The 17,500-nt window shown below is 35.3% G+C and overlaps 1 protein-coding gene across 1 annotated transcript; it reads left to right on the top strand.

Moving 5' to 3' along the window:
• The first annotated feature begins 1,629 nt into the window (after window positions 1-1,629).
• Window positions 1,630-17,385, top strand: LOC111193392 (meprin A subunit beta-like). The gene is made up of 17 exons (XM_049480136.1): window positions 1,630-1,686; window positions 2,337-2,398; window positions 2,516-2,534; window positions 2,796-2,837; window positions 2,973-3,007; window positions 3,680-3,764; window positions 3,877-3,994; window positions 4,962-5,137; window positions 5,332-5,550; window positions 6,871-7,020; window positions 7,121-7,156; window positions 8,362-8,586; window positions 9,546-9,992; window positions 10,128-10,268; window positions 13,269-13,374; window positions 14,453-14,509; window positions 16,020-17,385. Exons 2-17 carry the CDS (start codon window positions 2,342-2,344, stop codon window positions 16,129-16,131), a joined length of 2,025 nt encoding a protein of 674 aa, XP_049336093.1. The 5' UTR covers window positions 1,630-1,686; window positions 2,337-2,341; the 3' UTR covers window positions 16,132-17,385.
• The last annotated feature ends 115 nt before the right edge of the window (window positions 17,386-17,500 follow it).

The raw sequence follows: 17,500 nt of genomic DNA, 5'->3' as shown, positions 1-17,500 counted from the left end.
TGTATTTTAAAATTAGATTAGTACGAGGTACACTTTTAGTTTAATGTAATTCAATATAAAATTTAAAATAATTTCTTCCAAATATACTTTGGTACATTTTTAGCAAAGTGTGTTAAAAACAACTGTTGCAGTAATTCAATTAAAGTGCAATTTATCATGCAACTTTTTAAAAAGTAAATTAAATTACTATATTGGAAAAATGTAAAAATATGTAAAATATATAAATATATATATGTAATATATATATGTAGTATATATATATATATATGTAGTATATATATATATATATGTAGTATATATATATTTAGGTATTACATTGATATGACAGTTAAAATGTATTTTAGTGCTCTGTAATTATAATTAGGAAAATATAAATATGAGTAAATTATAGGATACAGTGTTAAACAACAACATAAATTTGTAACACGCTAAAATTGTAGAACATTATATTAAAATATATTTTTATACCCAACGAAGTATAGTAGAAGACTAGAAGTGTGCTACTTACAAAAGACAGGAACAAAAAGCATGTATATCTAATACAAATACTCTAATGTAAATAGATCACATATATATTACATATACATCAATTCTTAGTACATTTCTAATATACCTGGTGTATAATAAGTAGTGATACAGTTGTAATAATAAAATATAAATGTATTATAATTTGACTGTAAGCATATTTAAAATATGGGGTGACATACATGAAGTAGTTTAAATTGTTTAAATGCTACTTAAGTATATTTAAAATAGTTACAATACACTTAGCACAATTTAAGTAAGACCTTTGTACTATTTTTATACTGTAATTAAAGTATAATAAGTATAAAAGAATAAAATATACTGATTAATAATAATAATGTGGCTACAAGAACACTTTAGTGCACTATAATATAATAATGCTTAGTATAATTTAATCTACTTTTTATTCACTAGGGCAGATAAAAAACATAGCATTGAATAGAAAATCTGTATGAAATCTATATAAAAATGTCACCATATACTGTCAGGTTGATGCATCTACTGTATACTAGGGGTGGGCAATATTATATCGTATAGAATATATCGTGACACAGAAATATCGTGATATTAAAAATTCATATCGTGATAATAGAGATGTTCTGTCTTAAAAGTAGTCTATTATTTACTGTGAAGCTTTAGGTGTATTTATTGTATAATTCTTTTAGTTTGCAGTTTATATGCATGCACTAAATATTCTGCAATATGTTTTGCTGCAATATATTACTTTATGCTATATTATTTATTTTGCCACATTATGATTATGCTGTTATACTCTTATACTATATTCCTGAAATTAATTAATTACTTTTCTGTTTTCCTATATCGCCAAGTATATCGCTATCGCAAAAATACCCTGAAATATCGTGATATTATTTTAGAGCCATATCGCCCACCCCTACTGTATACTGTATCCAGTGCAGCACAGTGCACTGCTGCTTCATGTTATCAACACTTTACTGTAATGTAATGTAGATAAACATCCTGATACTGGTGAAACAGTTAAATTCCTTCCTTGTACATAAAGCCAATCAGAAAACAGCATCAGGTCACGCTGGTGCTGGTCAGTGCGACAGATTTTTACCTGTGTGGGTGTGGAGGAAATATAAATAAGATGCTTGAGGAGGTTCAGTGGGTTTTTCTACGAGTCGTCCAGCTGATCAGGTTTGTGACATTTGCATTTTAATCTGTTTTAATCTGCTTTATTGGATAAAACTTATATTAAAAAAGCGAAACACTGATAAGTTGAATTTATATTTAAATCAAATGTGAAATTTTCAAATGCAATTTTCCAAAAATATATATATGTATTCACAATGTAAGATCAGATATTTAAATTCCATAAATAATTGTGATTAATGATTTTTGCATACCCTAGTGAAAAAAAAGTAGATTAAAGTATATTAAGCATTATTATGCTTTAGAGCACTAAAAAGTGTTCTTGTGGCCACTTTATTATTAACTGTACTAAAATTGAAATATTTTAAATATACTTAAGTAACATTTAAACATTTAAACTACTTCATGTGTGTAACCCCATATTTTAAATATGCCTACAGTGAAATTATACAAATACATTTAATAAGTATTACAACTGTATCACTATTTATTATACATCAGGTATATTAGAAATGTAAGAATTGGTGTTAAATAGGTTTAACATTAAAGTACAAATAGGCTTCTTGCTCATGTCATACTCTTGTATTTGTTGGGTATAAACAATATATATATTTTTTACCTTCATTTTTAAATTAGTAGTAGTAATTACATTTCTTTTAAATATCCTAATTTAAGCTTTTTTTTTTTTTTTGCAGGGACAATGGATTTTCTAATGGTCCTCCTGCTGAGCTTGGCTGTCTCTCCCGTCTCATTACTGGTGAGTGTACTGTAGTACTCCTAAAATATATATTATATATTTTTTAGGCTGAAAGCAATTTTTTTTTAATATGTGTTTAATATGTGATTTTTTCCCCCTGTGCTTTCTCTTCTTCAGCCCCCACCGACACTTATCGGTAAGCATATAGGTGTTATGGCATATATATTAAATATATTAGGTTATATTTAGTATTCAGTATTCAGAGTTTGACCAAATATCTAATTTTGCTCAGCATTAGAATTCAGCCATCTGGTATCTTGGTTAGTTTAAAATTAAACCTGTATATAATTAATCTTATTTGCATATTTATACAGCTCAGGGAAGCTTTCACTGCATGATATCAGTTTACAGGTCTCAGTTTCACTTTAATCATCTCTCTTTCTTTCTGTTTTATTAGGCATAGACGGTGAATTTAAGGACATCTTTGAAATAAACAAAGGTAAACCAACTTATTTCTCAGTATGATTTACAGTATAAACCAGTTTTACACAAAATACCAGAAACCATTTAATAAATGTTGTTGTTGATTTGTTAGTCTATTAGCGCTGCTTATAACCTTTCGATGTTCATTCAGATTTAAACCTTTACCAAGGAGATATCATGGTGGTGGTAAGTTCATCACACTGTATACTATAATGGTATTTTGCTTTATAACAAGTTTAGTACAAGTTATGAGGCTATACGGGATCTACAGGTGCATCTCAAAAAATGTTGAATATCATTAAAAAGTGACTTTATTTCAGTAATTCAGTTCAAAATGTGTTTATTTATTTTATTGTTGATGATTATTATGAAGCTTACAGCCAATTAAAAACCCACAAATCAGTGTCTCAGAAAATTAGAACATTATATAATAAGACCAATTGGTACTTTTGGTACAGTGTGGGCATTGTGCCAAGTCCTGCCGGAAAATGAAATCCGCATCTCCATAAAAGTTGTCAGTAGCAGAGGGAAGACAAAACTGCACTATAATATATAATATTCAAATTTTCAGAGACACTTAATTTTGGGTTTTCATTGGCTGTAAGCCATAAATAATCATCAACAATAAAAAATAAATAAACGCTTAAAATAGATTAGTCTGTGTGCAATACATCTATATAATAATATATGTTTCACATTTTGAACTAAATTCCTGTAATAAAGTAACTTTATAATGATATCCTATTTTTTTGAGATGCAGCTGTCTATATCCTGAATAATATCCTAATAATAATAATAATAATAATAATAATAATAACAACAATAATAATAATATTAATTCAATCTGTTATAAACTAGAACAAGCCGCTTACAAAGAGTGCGATTCTGAGTAACAACTACCGGTGGAATGGGTACATTCCCTATGTGCTGAATAACAGCCTGAGTAAGAACTTTTCTTATTTATGTTTTATATTTCAAATTTATATTTGTTTCATGTGATTTTATTGCTCTTGCACTGAAGTTTCTTATATTGTTTTTTTTTATATTTAATTCAGGCATAAACGACAAAGGAGTTATTTTAAGAGCTTTCGAGCAGCTGAGACTGAAAGGATGCATCGACTTTAAGCCGCGGACAACAGAAACCGACTACGTCTCTGTGGAAGCACAAACCGGGTACAGTGTACATATTTAATCACATTTTCAGAAACTTTGAAATTTTCTTCTTAAAGGAGAACTCTGGTGTAAAATGGACTTTTGCTGTAGTAAAACATGATAAAAAGTCCTTACCTTTGATGAATAGCACACCTTCGTTCTCCCACAGTTTGTCCAAACACCCTTCAGACTGGGTGACACGGGGCATAATTTACCTTGATAAATAGTTTTTTCCAAAGTTTTCCAGCAGCTCAAAATAGCACCACACCTGCTTGCTAGAAATCAGAGAGCTTTGACATTTAAAACGAGGCATTAATAACTTATTAAGCTTATTAAAGAACACTGTTTACATCCTAGAACACTAGCTTTAGCTCCGAGCGCCACCATTACTGTACTGATAATGACATAGACATATATATATATACATAGACTCCGCATAGCCTGCCTTCTGGCGCCGGCTGCTACGCTATGCAGAGTCGATGTATATTGTTTTAAATGTCAGGGCTCTCTGGATTCTAGTGAGAATGATTGATTAGGATTGTATTGGATGTATTGGAGTTCTTATTCATATTCTTACCACAATAAAACTGGCTTTCTGCCACGGTACCTGACTTTTCTTAGTGGAATGTAAGATGCAAGATAGAACATCCATTAATCAGTTAAGATAAAACTTGATTGGTCACATTTGTTACTGTTTCAATAGTTTCACTTTGAGAAGGAATGTATTTTATCTGTTTTTAAGGAATGCAGCCTCGTAAGAACAGATAATGTAGCACATATACGTCAGCAAATTCCTTTCTATTGGCATTAAGAGATTTTCCATTAAGAGATTCTCCTCATTAATAATACAGCTGAGCTGAGCGAAACGATTCGGGGCTACTGGAAAATGATTTGGGGCTAAAGCCCCGGAAGCCCAGGCCCAAGGACGCCCCTGATTAAAACCATATATCAGAGCTTTAGTAAAAACTGCTGAAATCTGTTTTTGCAGGTGCTGGTCGTATATCGGGAGGATCGGTGGGAGGCAGCAGCTCTCTATTGGAAGTGGGTGTGGCTACATCGGTATTGTGGAGCACGAGTTTCTTCACTGTCTGGGCTTCTTCCACGAACAGAGCCGATATGATCGAGACGACTACGTGACAATCCATTATGAAAACATCCCTGCAGGTCATTGTCATGTTCCTAAACCTTAACCTTCTTCTTAAGTCTTAAACCTTCTTTCTTCTTCTTCAAGTTTCAAAAATCGTTTTCTTGCAGAAAATGTCCGAATAAATGATAGCGATTGATACATGCTAAACTTAGTTTTAATGCAGACTTTACTGAATACTTATCACAAAAGTGTATGTGTGCTCTGATTTCAGTTCAGAAACATAACTTTGACAAAGTAAGTGAGGCGCAAAGCACCGTGCAGGGAACTCCCTATGACTACAGGTCTCTGATGCACTATGGACAATACGATTTCAGCAATACAAGTGGACCCACCATCATCACTAAAGACGTTAAGTTCCAAACCTTCATTGGTCAGCGCTATGACCTGAGCCCTTTGGATGCAGTCGAACTCTACAACCTCTATAAATGCAGTATGTATTTCTATGTTCTTTTGCAGTAATGCAAAAAAATGCAAGGCTGACACTAGATAAATAAAAGCAGTTGTGATCATCCTTTGGCTTCTGTAAAGGGTGGGATTTATTGGGAAGGAAATAAACAGTGAGTGCTTTAAGAAAGCCCAATCCTAAAACTATTTCTAAAAAACATCCATTACCTATTTTTTTCATCAGAACATAAATTATTTGTCAATATTTTAAGATGTTATCTCATATTTTTCTTATACTATATAACTATTATGAAGTACTGTCTTAATATTGAAAGCTCCACTAGGTAGGATTGAGATTTTGTGCTCATGGGCTCCCCCTACAGTTGCAGAGTGTAAAAAATGTTTCAGGCGGATTAGTTTCTCTTTCTCGTTTTCTGGCTTTCACAGACATATTCGCTCTCTTTCCAGTTTCTGGCGAAGTGTCTGTATGTTAGTTTGTAAAGAATGAACCAGTAGTGCTTGTAGAACTGTTAGAACTAAAGGTCGGAAAGCAGGTCGCAGTTCTCGCGAGCGTTGGTCGCAGCCGCCTCGGAAAACTTACAGAGTCTGGTTTGAGCTCAGAGGAGCTCCAGCACAGACACGAGAGCACCGCTATTCCCCCTATTACACCTCAATGCAGCGCTGCAGTGAGTTTCAAGCTGTAATTTTACTTCTTTAAAAATATCAAAAATCAAGGAAATCCTACCTAGTGGGGCTTTAAAGATTAATAATGAATATGTAGGTCATTATTTAGAGTATTGGTACTTTTGGCAGTGTGGGCAGTGTGCCAAGTCCTGCTGGAAAATAAAATTCGCATCTCCATAAAAGTTGTCAGTAGCAGAGGGAAGCTTTGCGGGAAAACAAAACTGCACTGACTTTAGACTTGATAATAAAACACAGTGGATCAACAAAACCGTCACTGATCATCAGTAAATTTTACATTTCATTTGGAAATCAAGGGAGCAGAGTCGGTGGAAGAAATTTTGAGTTTTGAGAAGAAAAGCATGGTTTTAAATGCAGTATTTTTTGTTGTTGTTGTTTTTTATTTAGCTATATATTTGTGGTGTTTTGACAAAGTACACAACTATTTTTAAATTTGTGTTTAGAGTTAAATGTGATTAATGTTGATTTCAATTTTGGGGAAAACTGTAAACACCTGCTAGTGCTTCCATATTTAAATATACTTGTAAATGTATACTCTGGAAGTGTATACTCCACATGCTACACTTTTGGTACATATTATGAAATAAAGAGAAGGAAACTTAACTAAATCAAGCTTTTTGTTATGTCAGGATATCAGAAAGTAACTCTAACTCATTTCTAACAGATGAATCCATCTCCTTTCTGGACCGCTGTAGCTTCAAAGACGGCACCTGCCAGATGGCTACCTGCTCCTCTGCTAATGCTGGGAACTGGCAGATTGTGAGCAACGTTTCTGGAGGTCCATCTAGTGATCATACCAACCTGCCGCCCATGGGTAATGTTTCCAAATGTAGAGCCAAATGCCTTTAGATGTTACCGTACCAGTTTCAATGAACTGTAGTATTAAAACGTGATATGTTTTTGTTACCTTTCAGATAATCTGACTCTGTTCATAAACAACATTTCCTCAGGTATGCTTTTGAAAGTGGAACATTATTTTATTCAGCTCGCCTTTGCAGGCGACACAGAATATATTTCCTCTGAAGAGAGGCATCATGGGCTCATCAAAACAACTCTCAAATGATCTAAAAACAAAGATTGTTCAACATAGTTGTTCAGGGGAAGGATAGAAAAAGTTTTCTCAGAGATTTAACCTGTCAGTTTCCACTGTGAGGAACATAGTAAGGAAATGGAAGACCACAGGGACAGTTCTTGTTAAGCCCAAAAGTGGCAGGCCAAGAAAAATATCAGAAAGGCAGAGAAGAAGAATGGTGAGAACAGTCAAGGACAATCCACAGACCACCTCCAAAGAGCTGCAGCATCATCTTGCTGCAGATGGTGTCACTGTGCATCGGTCAACAATACAGCGCACTTTACACAAGGTGAAGCTGAATGGGAGAGTGATGCGAAAAAAGCCATTTCTTCAAGCACTCCACAAACAGAGTCGCCTGAGGTGTGCTTTTGTGCTGTTTATGGCGTGCTTACAGAAGTAGTTAGAAGTATTCAAATCAATAAAATGATAAGGGTGCCCATACTTTTGCACCGGTCAAATTTTGGTTTAATGCATATTGCACATTTTCTGTTAGTACAGTAAACCTCATTTCAATCCTGAAATATTACTGTGTCCATCAGTTATTAGATATATCAAACTGAAATGGCTGTTGCAAACACCCAAATATTTAGAACTAAAAATGATTAAGATTAATAGGGGTGCCCAAACTTTTTCATATGACTGTATCAATATATTTGAAAGATAAATAAAAAAAATAGTTAATTGGAGGGCCCAATTCAAAAACATGCCAAATATATATATATATATATATATATATAATAAATCTGGATTTTCCTGAGCCCCTCGTCCTACTCAGGCCCTGGGTAGTCAGGTCCACTTTTCCCCCCACTACCAAGCCCATGAGCCATGCAACAACAATCATCTAAATCATCTTATTTTTTTACCATTCTTCTTGTTAATGAGTCTAACCCTTTCCCCTTTTCGGAATGCCAAGTTACAAAGCATACTTTTCCCGTCATTATGATATCAAAGACACGCTGATCACGCCCTAAATTATGCTGCAGATTGGCTTGTGCTTGGTTGCTTGGTTAGCCATCTATAGATGGCTAAAAGTGTTAGCTCACAGTTCGTTAGCTTTCTGCTAATTTAATTTTTTCTCCACAGAGCCGCCTTTCTTCATGCACTTCAGCACGAAGACTGGACAGCCCGGAGACTCGGGTCGACTGGAGAGCAGAGAGATGACCCCCCGCAGATCCTGCAATGTCCAGTGCCTGGAGTTCTTCTACTATCACAGTGGAAATGAGACCGACCAGCTCAACATCTGGATCCGAGAGTACCAGAGTGCTTATGATACTGTAGGAACCCTCAGGCTTATGGACCAGATTACAGGTGAGTTTCTGATAAGCCAGTGAAACTTGTCATTTTTGGTGACATTAAATCGTGGCATCTAATATACACTTGTGCATTTGAAGAAATGTTAATATCATTGAAAAGTTATCAATTTTTTTGTCAGTAATTCAGTTCAAAATGTGAAACTCATATATTATATTGATGTATTGAACACACAGAGTGATCTATTTTAAGCATTTATTTATTTTTATTGTTGATGATTATGGCTTACAGCCAATAAAAAAAACAAAGTCTTGGTACTTTTGGCAGTGTGGGCACTGTGCTGGAAAGTCCTGCTGGAAAATGAAATCTGCATCTCCACAAAAGTTGTCATCAAGTTAAGATCAAAGTTGTAAGATCAAAGTTGTAAGATTTTGAGGGAAAACAAAACTGCACTGACTTTTTTTTTTGACTTGATAATAAACACAATGGATCAACACCAGCAGATGACAGACATGTCTCTCCATCAAACCATCACTGATTGGTGGAAACTTCACACTAGACCTCGAGCAGTTTGGACTGTGTGTCTCTCCACTCTTCCTCCAGACTCTGCTCCCTTGATTTAATGTAAATGAAATGTAAAATTTACTGATGATCAGTGATGGTTTGGAGAGACATGTCTGCGTTTGGCTCCGTTAATCAATAGTCAACATCCTATTGGAAGCTCAGCTCTCCCATTTCCCTAGTTACTATTGCTCCTTCTCTCCTCTCCTTGATTTCTCCATTTTCTTCCGAGGTAGGAGAGGTGGAGAAGAAAGGGAGGAGAGGAGAAGCAAAAGTTTCTGGATGCAGTCACAAACTTCAGTTTTCAAACGCCATTTTTTTAATGTTCTTAGCACTCTAGCGAATGGTCCAATTCCTTCCCTTTGAATACACAGGTAATAAACGGGGTACTTGTTAACAGGAAACAAACTGATAAACTGACATTGTACATTTTTTATATTTTTTTTCAATATCAGGACCGCCCACTGATCACTGGCAGTTCCGCCTCGTGCCATTGGACGCGAGTAAGACGTTCCAGGTGGAATTTGAGGCACGGAAAGGGGACGGATATTCCAGAGGAGGTTTCTCTGTGGATGATATCAACCTGTCGGAGACAGAGTGTCCTCATAGCATATGGCAGATCAACAACTTCATGGAGGCTTGGAACAAAACTGTGAATGCACAATATCTGTTCAGTCCACTGTATTACTCAGCGGAAGGTTATCGCTTTCAGCTACATCTGTTAATGACTCCTAGCAGTATTGGCCTCTATATACGGTTAGTGTCTGGAATCTATGATGACCGTTTGCAGTGGCCTTGCTCATGGAGACAAGTGACTTTCACCTTGCTGGACCAGAACCCCGATATCAGAAACCGTGCATCGAAACAAACAACCTTTACAACGGACCCAACTACCTTATATGGTGAGACCTTGCAGAATGAACTTCACTGTTTTAACAAACATCATCTTTACTTTCTATTGTTCATCAATCCTGTCACATCCTTTTGGGGAGTTTGGTATTGAACAATTTACTTTTACTGTCTACAATTTATTTTAGATGGAAAGCCAGTGTGGGGCCGGCCAAGTGAAGCCGGATCACCAGTCTTCTGGGGGTTTCCAACTGTCTTGGATAAAGCACATTTTGGTGACAGGGAGTTTGTCAAAGGTGGTGACCTCATCATCCTCGCCAGCATGCAAGGTGGGCTTTCATTTTACCATTTAAACATATTACCCTATCTAATATGAAATCCACATAAACATGTGACACAGTACTTGTTCCTGTCCCATGACTTTTGCCATTCCAGTATAATATTATGCACCCAAGACAATAAGCAACACGTATTATCGGGTCAGGTCATTTTAACACATGAATATTCTTTGATCTAAACCACTCCACTGTAGTTCTGTAGTGCTGTATGTTCAGGGTCACCATTCTGAATTACTGAATCACTCCAATATGACATGACTACCCACCAAGTTTCATTTCTGCTGGTGGATTTATACAGTTAGGCCCATGCCACCGCACTGGATTTGAAATTAAATAAATTAGATGCAGTTGAAGACTTTTACAGTAGGTTTAATTTAAATGGGTTGAACAAAAATATCCTTTGAAGCGTTCAGAACTTACAACCATTTTTTTAACAAAGCCTCCTCCTTTCAGCGGCTCAAAAGTAATTGGATGAATTGTCTCAAAAGCTATTTCTTGGGCTCTATTCCCTCATTAATCTGTCATCAGTCGAGCAGATAAATGGTCTGAAGCCGTTTGAAAGATGTTGCTGTGAACCCACAACATGCAGTCAAAGGAGCTTTCAATGGAAGTGAAATGGAAGACCATCATTAGGCTGAAAAAAGAAGAAATCCATCAGAGAGACAGTGGAGATGTTAGGGGTGGCCAAATCAAACAAACATTGGGGAAAAAAAGAGTGCGGTTTTAAGCTTGAGAACTCAAAATGTCCTGGACATTTACAGAAGACAACAGTGGTGGATGATCACAAAATCCTTTCCATGGTGAAAAAAAAAACCTAAAAAATATCCACCCAAGTGAAGACCACTCTCCAGAAAGTAGATGCATCAGTATCCCAGTTTACAATAAAAATAAAAGTCTTCATGAGAGCAAATCATTAATAGAAACAGAGATCTAAATCTAAATCTAAAGAAGCCTTAGATCAGCATGTACCCAAATGATGTGTAGAAGAAAGTATGGAGAAGGCTTGGAACGGCCCAAGACAAATTTCACGACATCCTATGTAAGACATGGTGGTGGTAGTTAGTATAGGCGTGCAAAGCTTCTTATAGCACTGGGTCATTAGTGTTTATTGAAAATGTGACATGAAAATGAAGACAGAAGCAGAAGGATGAATTCTGAAGTGTACAGGGATTTAATTTCTGCTCAGACTCGACCAAATGCAGCCAGGTTGATTGAACATTGATTAACAGTGCAAATGGACAAGGACCAAAAACATACTGCTAAAGCAACCCAGGAATTTTTTAAGGCAAAGAATTGGAATATTCTGCACTGGACAAGTCAATCACTGGATCTGAACCTAATCAAGAAGCATTTTACTTGCTTTCGCTTCACAAAACTGAAGGTAGAAAGACCCACAAACCAGCAACACTTGAAAGTTTTAAACCCTGCAGTAAAGACCTGGAAAAGCGTCATAAAGGAGGAAACCCAGTGTTTGGAGTTTCAGACATTAGGCCGTCACTGCCTGCAAAGAATTCTCAACATAATAGAGTTGTAAATACTAAACGTCTCATAAGATATTTTTGGTTCAACCCCTTTAACCCTCCTGTTATGTTACAGGTCAAATTGACCAGTTTAAAAGTTTGAAGATCTAGGAAAAATAAAAAAAAAGATTTTTTCAGTATAAAACTTCTGCTTTAATGTTATGTAAAGCTATTATGTATAATATGTTGGTCTTGTAAAAGTAGTAAAGTAGTGAAACATTAAAAAAAAATGTGTTTTTTTTTTAAACGAGTGATTATCCTGATTAAACCATTACCTCTTAGAGGTAAGGAAGAATAATTAGCAAGTAGTAAGTAATAAAATATTCACACTGCTTGTTTGGATTTTTTTTTTTTTATATTATTTTGGATAATTATTATTTTGGATATTAATTGGATATTCAAACATGCACCGGATCAAATTGACCCTGGAACACCTGGTTGGTGTTCCTGACAAATAAACATATTAGGAAGGGTCAGAGGTGGATAAAAGTACTGAAATACTGAAATTGTAATTAAATAAAAGTACCTTTACTGTGCTAAAAATCTACTCGAGTAAAAGTAAAAAAGTACTCAATTTAAAATGTACTTTGAGTAAATGTTTTTAATGAACTTTTATTCCACATAATAATTTAGACCTTTCAGGCAGTATTTGATCAGACCATCCCATAAAACATTCTCAAGAACAAGAGGCATAGGTTTCTATGATTAATTTTTTTCTTTACTGTTAAAAGGTTATGGTCATATAGGTGACTATAAACTGTATTTTTATAGTTTTACAGTTTTTATTATATTTTAACTTGCCATTGCTGTGCTTTAACTGCTATTTACATGTTTTTTTTTTACATTCAAGCAGACTGTTTAATGTTTCCAATAAAAACTTAAGGAATAATCATAAAAAAACATGAAATCATACAAAAAAAAATTATAAAAATACACCACTTGCTTTTGCAGGTTTAATGTGGAAGTTTTGAAAGCTGACAGCTCTGTCCGGCGGGGCAAATTTTTTATTGCGTGAGGACGCTATTGCCTCGTTATTCCACGCACGAGCATCCGTGCGTCGGCGCCAATTTTTTTTTCCCCCAGTAATTCTTTTTTTACTTAGTAATTGGGAGTTTTCCAATGTAGCAAAGTAAATTACTTGTGTCAAAATGTACTTGAGTAAAAGTAAAATTACCTATTTTAAAAACTACTTTAAAAATGACAAATTACTCATAAAATCCACTCAATTGCAGTAATGTGAGTAAACGTAATTCATTACTTTCCACCTCTGGGAAGGGTTAAATTAAACGATTTTCGATTTCAACACAGTGTGGTGGCACGTAGAGCCCAAATCATGACGATTGTGTCACTGTCCAAATATTTCTGCACCTAACTGTATATATTTTGTGTGTTGTGTGTGTGTGTGTGTGTGTGTGTGTGTGTGTGTGTGTGTGTGTGTGTGTGTGTGTGTGTGTGTGGTTTGCATGGTCAGATCTCTCACCCCTGCAGCAGAGCGACACCTTGCCCTGCACCAGTGTTCCAGTGATGAACGTCAGTAGTGTCCCTCTGGGTGCTCAAAAGGAAGCATGTGTTGCAAGGTAAACGCCAATTTAAGATTTGTTGTTTCAAACATTCTTCTTGGTCATTTGTTGCTACAGTCCTGCTTTTGTTGAAATAACTCTCTCTACTAGTACATCCCAATACATTAGAATATCATTGAAAAGTTCATTTATTTCAGTGATTCAGTTCAAAATGTGAAACTCATATATTATATAGATGTATTAAACACACAGAGTGATCTATTTTAAGCATTTATTTCTTTTATTATTGATTATATATGATTATGGCTTACAGCCAGTGAAAAAAATAAAGAAAATCAATGTCTCAGAAAATTTGAATATTATATAAGACCAATTGGTACTTTTGGCAGTGAAAAGTTGTAAGATATGAAGTGCTGTAAGATTTTGTGGGAAAACAAAACTGCACTGACTTTAGACTTGATAATAAAACACAGTGGATCAACACCAGCAGATGACAGACATGTCTCTCCTCTAAACCATCACTGATCATCAGTAAATTTTACATTTCATTTATGAAAATCAAGGGAGCAGAGTCTGGAGGAAGAGTGGAGAGACACACAGTCCAAACTGCTCGAGGTCTAGTGTGAAGTTTCCACCAATCAGTGATGGTTTGGAGAGACATGTCTGTCATCTGCTGGTGTTGATCCACTGTGTTTTATTATCAAGTCTAAAGTCAGTGCAGTTTTGTTTTCCCACAAAATCTTACAGCACTTCATATCTTACAGCTTCCCTCTGCTACTGACAACTTTTATGGAGACGCAGATTTCATTTTCCAGCAGGACTTGGCACACTGCCCACACACTGCCAAAAGTACCGTTTTGGTCTTGTATAATAAACTGATTCTTGAGTTTTATTGGCTATAAGCCATAATCATCAACAATAAAAATAGATCACTCTGTGTTTAATACATCTATATAATATACAAGTTTCACATTTTGAACTGAATTACTGAAATAAAGTCACTTTTCATCAATATTTGTATTGTTTGAGATGCACTAGTACATATCACTTAAAGGCAAACTTAAAAGTATTTTAAGCATTTTAACAGACTGTAATAATTATAATAATTACTAAATCTTTATCAACTTTTTTTTAGGAGTCTTACCACTAGAACTCCAGCCACGAGCACAACTACACCTTCAGACAAAAACGGGTACGCACACTAATCGTGTTTACTAAAAATAGATAATTAACAAATAACTGAATTGTGTAAGACTCTGACTGTTGTAAATGACTATAGCTATTTTTTTATTTCTGGAAATAGGATGCAGTTTTAAATAATAGCAAATGCTAATGCAAATAAAGCAGTAATTTCGCTACTTAAATATATTAATATTATACTTGATCCAAAAAGGCATTTAGACAAAAGTTATACTTCAAAAAAAAAAAAAGTACTACAAAAGCTGTAAAAATCTACAGTGTCTCTACGGTAAAGAATTTGCAAGTTGTGTAATACAACCGATGCTATAGAGTTGCTTGCAAAAGTACTCATACTCATATTCGTTGGAGGCTGGAGCCTGGAGCCTTCCGGCAAGACGATGACCCAAACATACAGCCAGAGCTACAGTGGAATGGCTTTGATTTTAGATTTTAAAACCTAATAAAAGAATTTTCGTGTGTAACAATGGCCCAGTCAAAGTCCTAAATACCTAAACCCCACTGAGCTTCTGTGGAGAGACGTAAAAATGCTCTCCACCCAACCTGGCTGAGCTTGAGCTGTTTTATAAAGAAGAATGGGGCAAAAATCACAGTCTCTAGATGCGCAAAGCTGGTAGAGACAAACCCGAAAAGACCTGCAGCTGTAATTGCAGCAAATGGTGTCTCAAGTAAGGGCTGAATACTTTTGCATGTCATGATTTTTACACAATTTTTAGTTTCACTTTAAAATGATGTGCTACTTCGGGCCATATTTTAACCGTGTATTGCACACTGGTCAATTGTGCATCACACAGCTGGATTCAGGGCGTGTCGGTGTGTCTCTTGTATGGCGAGGGTGAAAAACATGCTCGAAACATGAAAAGGCATGTATCCATTCTCTTAGTTAATCATAGGTGTGGTTAATTTTGGGCGTAACGTGAAATAAACCAATCAGTGTGTCAAATTGCGTTAAATTCCCTTTAAGAGCCGGGTAAGCTCTGACTTGTGCTTTGTCTCAGCAGAGACAGATACTGACCTGAGCGTGCACACTGTGAAGGTACACCAGCAGCTCATTTATTTAAGGGAACAGCGATGTTTACAGTATTTTATTATTTATTCTGTTTAGTGTTGAGTTGGAAGAAGTTGGGTTTGAGCTCTGCTACCTATAGGAATGGACTCTGATGATTGACTGTTTTCAGGGTTTTAATCAGTCAGTGGCGCTCCTGTGTTTCGTTTTCTGTCATCAAAATATATAATAGAAACACGCCAGATATTTACCTGAAATTTATCTGTGTATATTTTTTCCTGAACTCTAAAAAATAGACTGTTGACGGGGTGTAAGATAGCAAAGAGCATCACGACGCATCTAGAACAGGGTGTATGATCGGGCCATTCGTGTTGATTTATTACTTTCACTGGTTTCTCAGTGTCTCTTAACTGTTGCCACAATTACAATTAATTCATTTTTTCAATTTTTTCAAATTTTCTAATGTTCTAATTACTATTTTTGTCTTCTTTTTTTTCAGAGAGTGTCTGGACATCTTTTGTTCCAGTGCTGATATTGTTCATCCTTCAGTCGTCCTCCTGCTGGCACTGGTTCTAATGCTAGTGAACTCGCAGCTAAATCTTCTATATTAGCCAGAGCTGGCGCTAATAGCTAACACAAACGCTGTTACTAATATTACTAAAACTGCTGCTTTACCACTTTCTCTAACAATCAACCAATCACAAATCACCAATAATGTGAATGTACAGTACTGTGCAAGAGTTTAAGGCACCAAGGCAAATGACACTAATCCATTCATCTCAGCATTATGATTTCTTAGCAATTATGATTTAAACAGATGCAAATAAACCTGCATACAATAAAACGTAACAAGGAAGTATGCTATTTATATCCTGTGAGCCGAGCTGAAGAACAAAATGTAGAGATTCCAGATTTCTGCTGGATGCTCCTCAGCCAGCATGTACTGTATATTATGTTGAGTTCTGTCAGCAGCTCACCTGATTTACCAAATTTACCAATGTACCAAACCAGGTGTTGATTAATATGATGAGAACTAAAAATAACTCTATTAAACTCAGATTAAGAGGAGAGATTAGGAGATGTTTCATTAAGAAAAATGGGGCCGTAAAAGCTCGGCTTTTTGTATAATTGCTGTTTGTATGGATTGTAATGCTAAATGCCAAAAAACATTTGCACAACACTGTATGTACAGTTCTTAGAGCTTAGAATCTCTGCCAGAACCCAACCCGACCCAAGGCCCGACCCGAACTTCATATAAATCTATGACGTGATAGTCATAATACTGCAAAGTGGGTTTTTTTTGTGCACTTAGGCTATAAGCTCAATATAAAACAGTTTGTTTAGAAAGTGTTTTCTATTCGTAAACCATGTTAAATTATGTTAGATTGCAGGGAAATTTATTCAGACATTATTCTTGTATTTTTCAGACTTTTAACATTTCGGAGATAACACTGCTCTTAGGTCTATGCTTCTTCAGTGTTGCAATGTAAATTAACAGCATTCTGAACAGATTTCGCTCAACCCGAAAATGTTTTTTTTAAAAGCTCAGTTTTAACGCTTTACTTACTCAAAAAAATGTCGGGTTTAAATCGGGCTCAGGCTCATATTAAAGGTGTATAGGGCGGGGCCGTTGGGGCTCGATATTTTGGGCCCGATCTAAGCTCTAAAAGTTCTTATTAATTGATCATATCTGATTAAATCATTTAGCTGGATGTGGTGTTTTCAATTACATTTGTGTACTTTAATCATTTAGTCCTCATCTTGACTGTTAACTGCAATATCTGTATATCATTCTTTCCAAAGACTTACGAAAGCTTAATAAACAGCAGGTTTCTTGTCTGAAATTTGTACAAAAAAAAAAACGTTTCAAGATTCCTTTTTGTGCAATTTTAAGAAAAACTGATCACACACCACCACCATGAAGTATCAATTCAAACAGTTCAAATAAGAAAATACTGGCTAAAGCTCTGCAGTGCTTAA

This window comes from Astyanax mexicanus, chromosome 6 (assembly GCF_023375975.1).
Source record: "Astyanax mexicanus isolate ESR-SI-001 chromosome 6, AstMex3_surface, whole genome shotgun sequence".
Taxonomy (NCBI): Eukaryota; Metazoa; Chordata; class Actinopteri; order Characiformes; family Acestrorhamphidae; genus Astyanax; species Astyanax mexicanus.
This window is presented reverse-complemented; position numbering and strand designations above follow the sequence as displayed.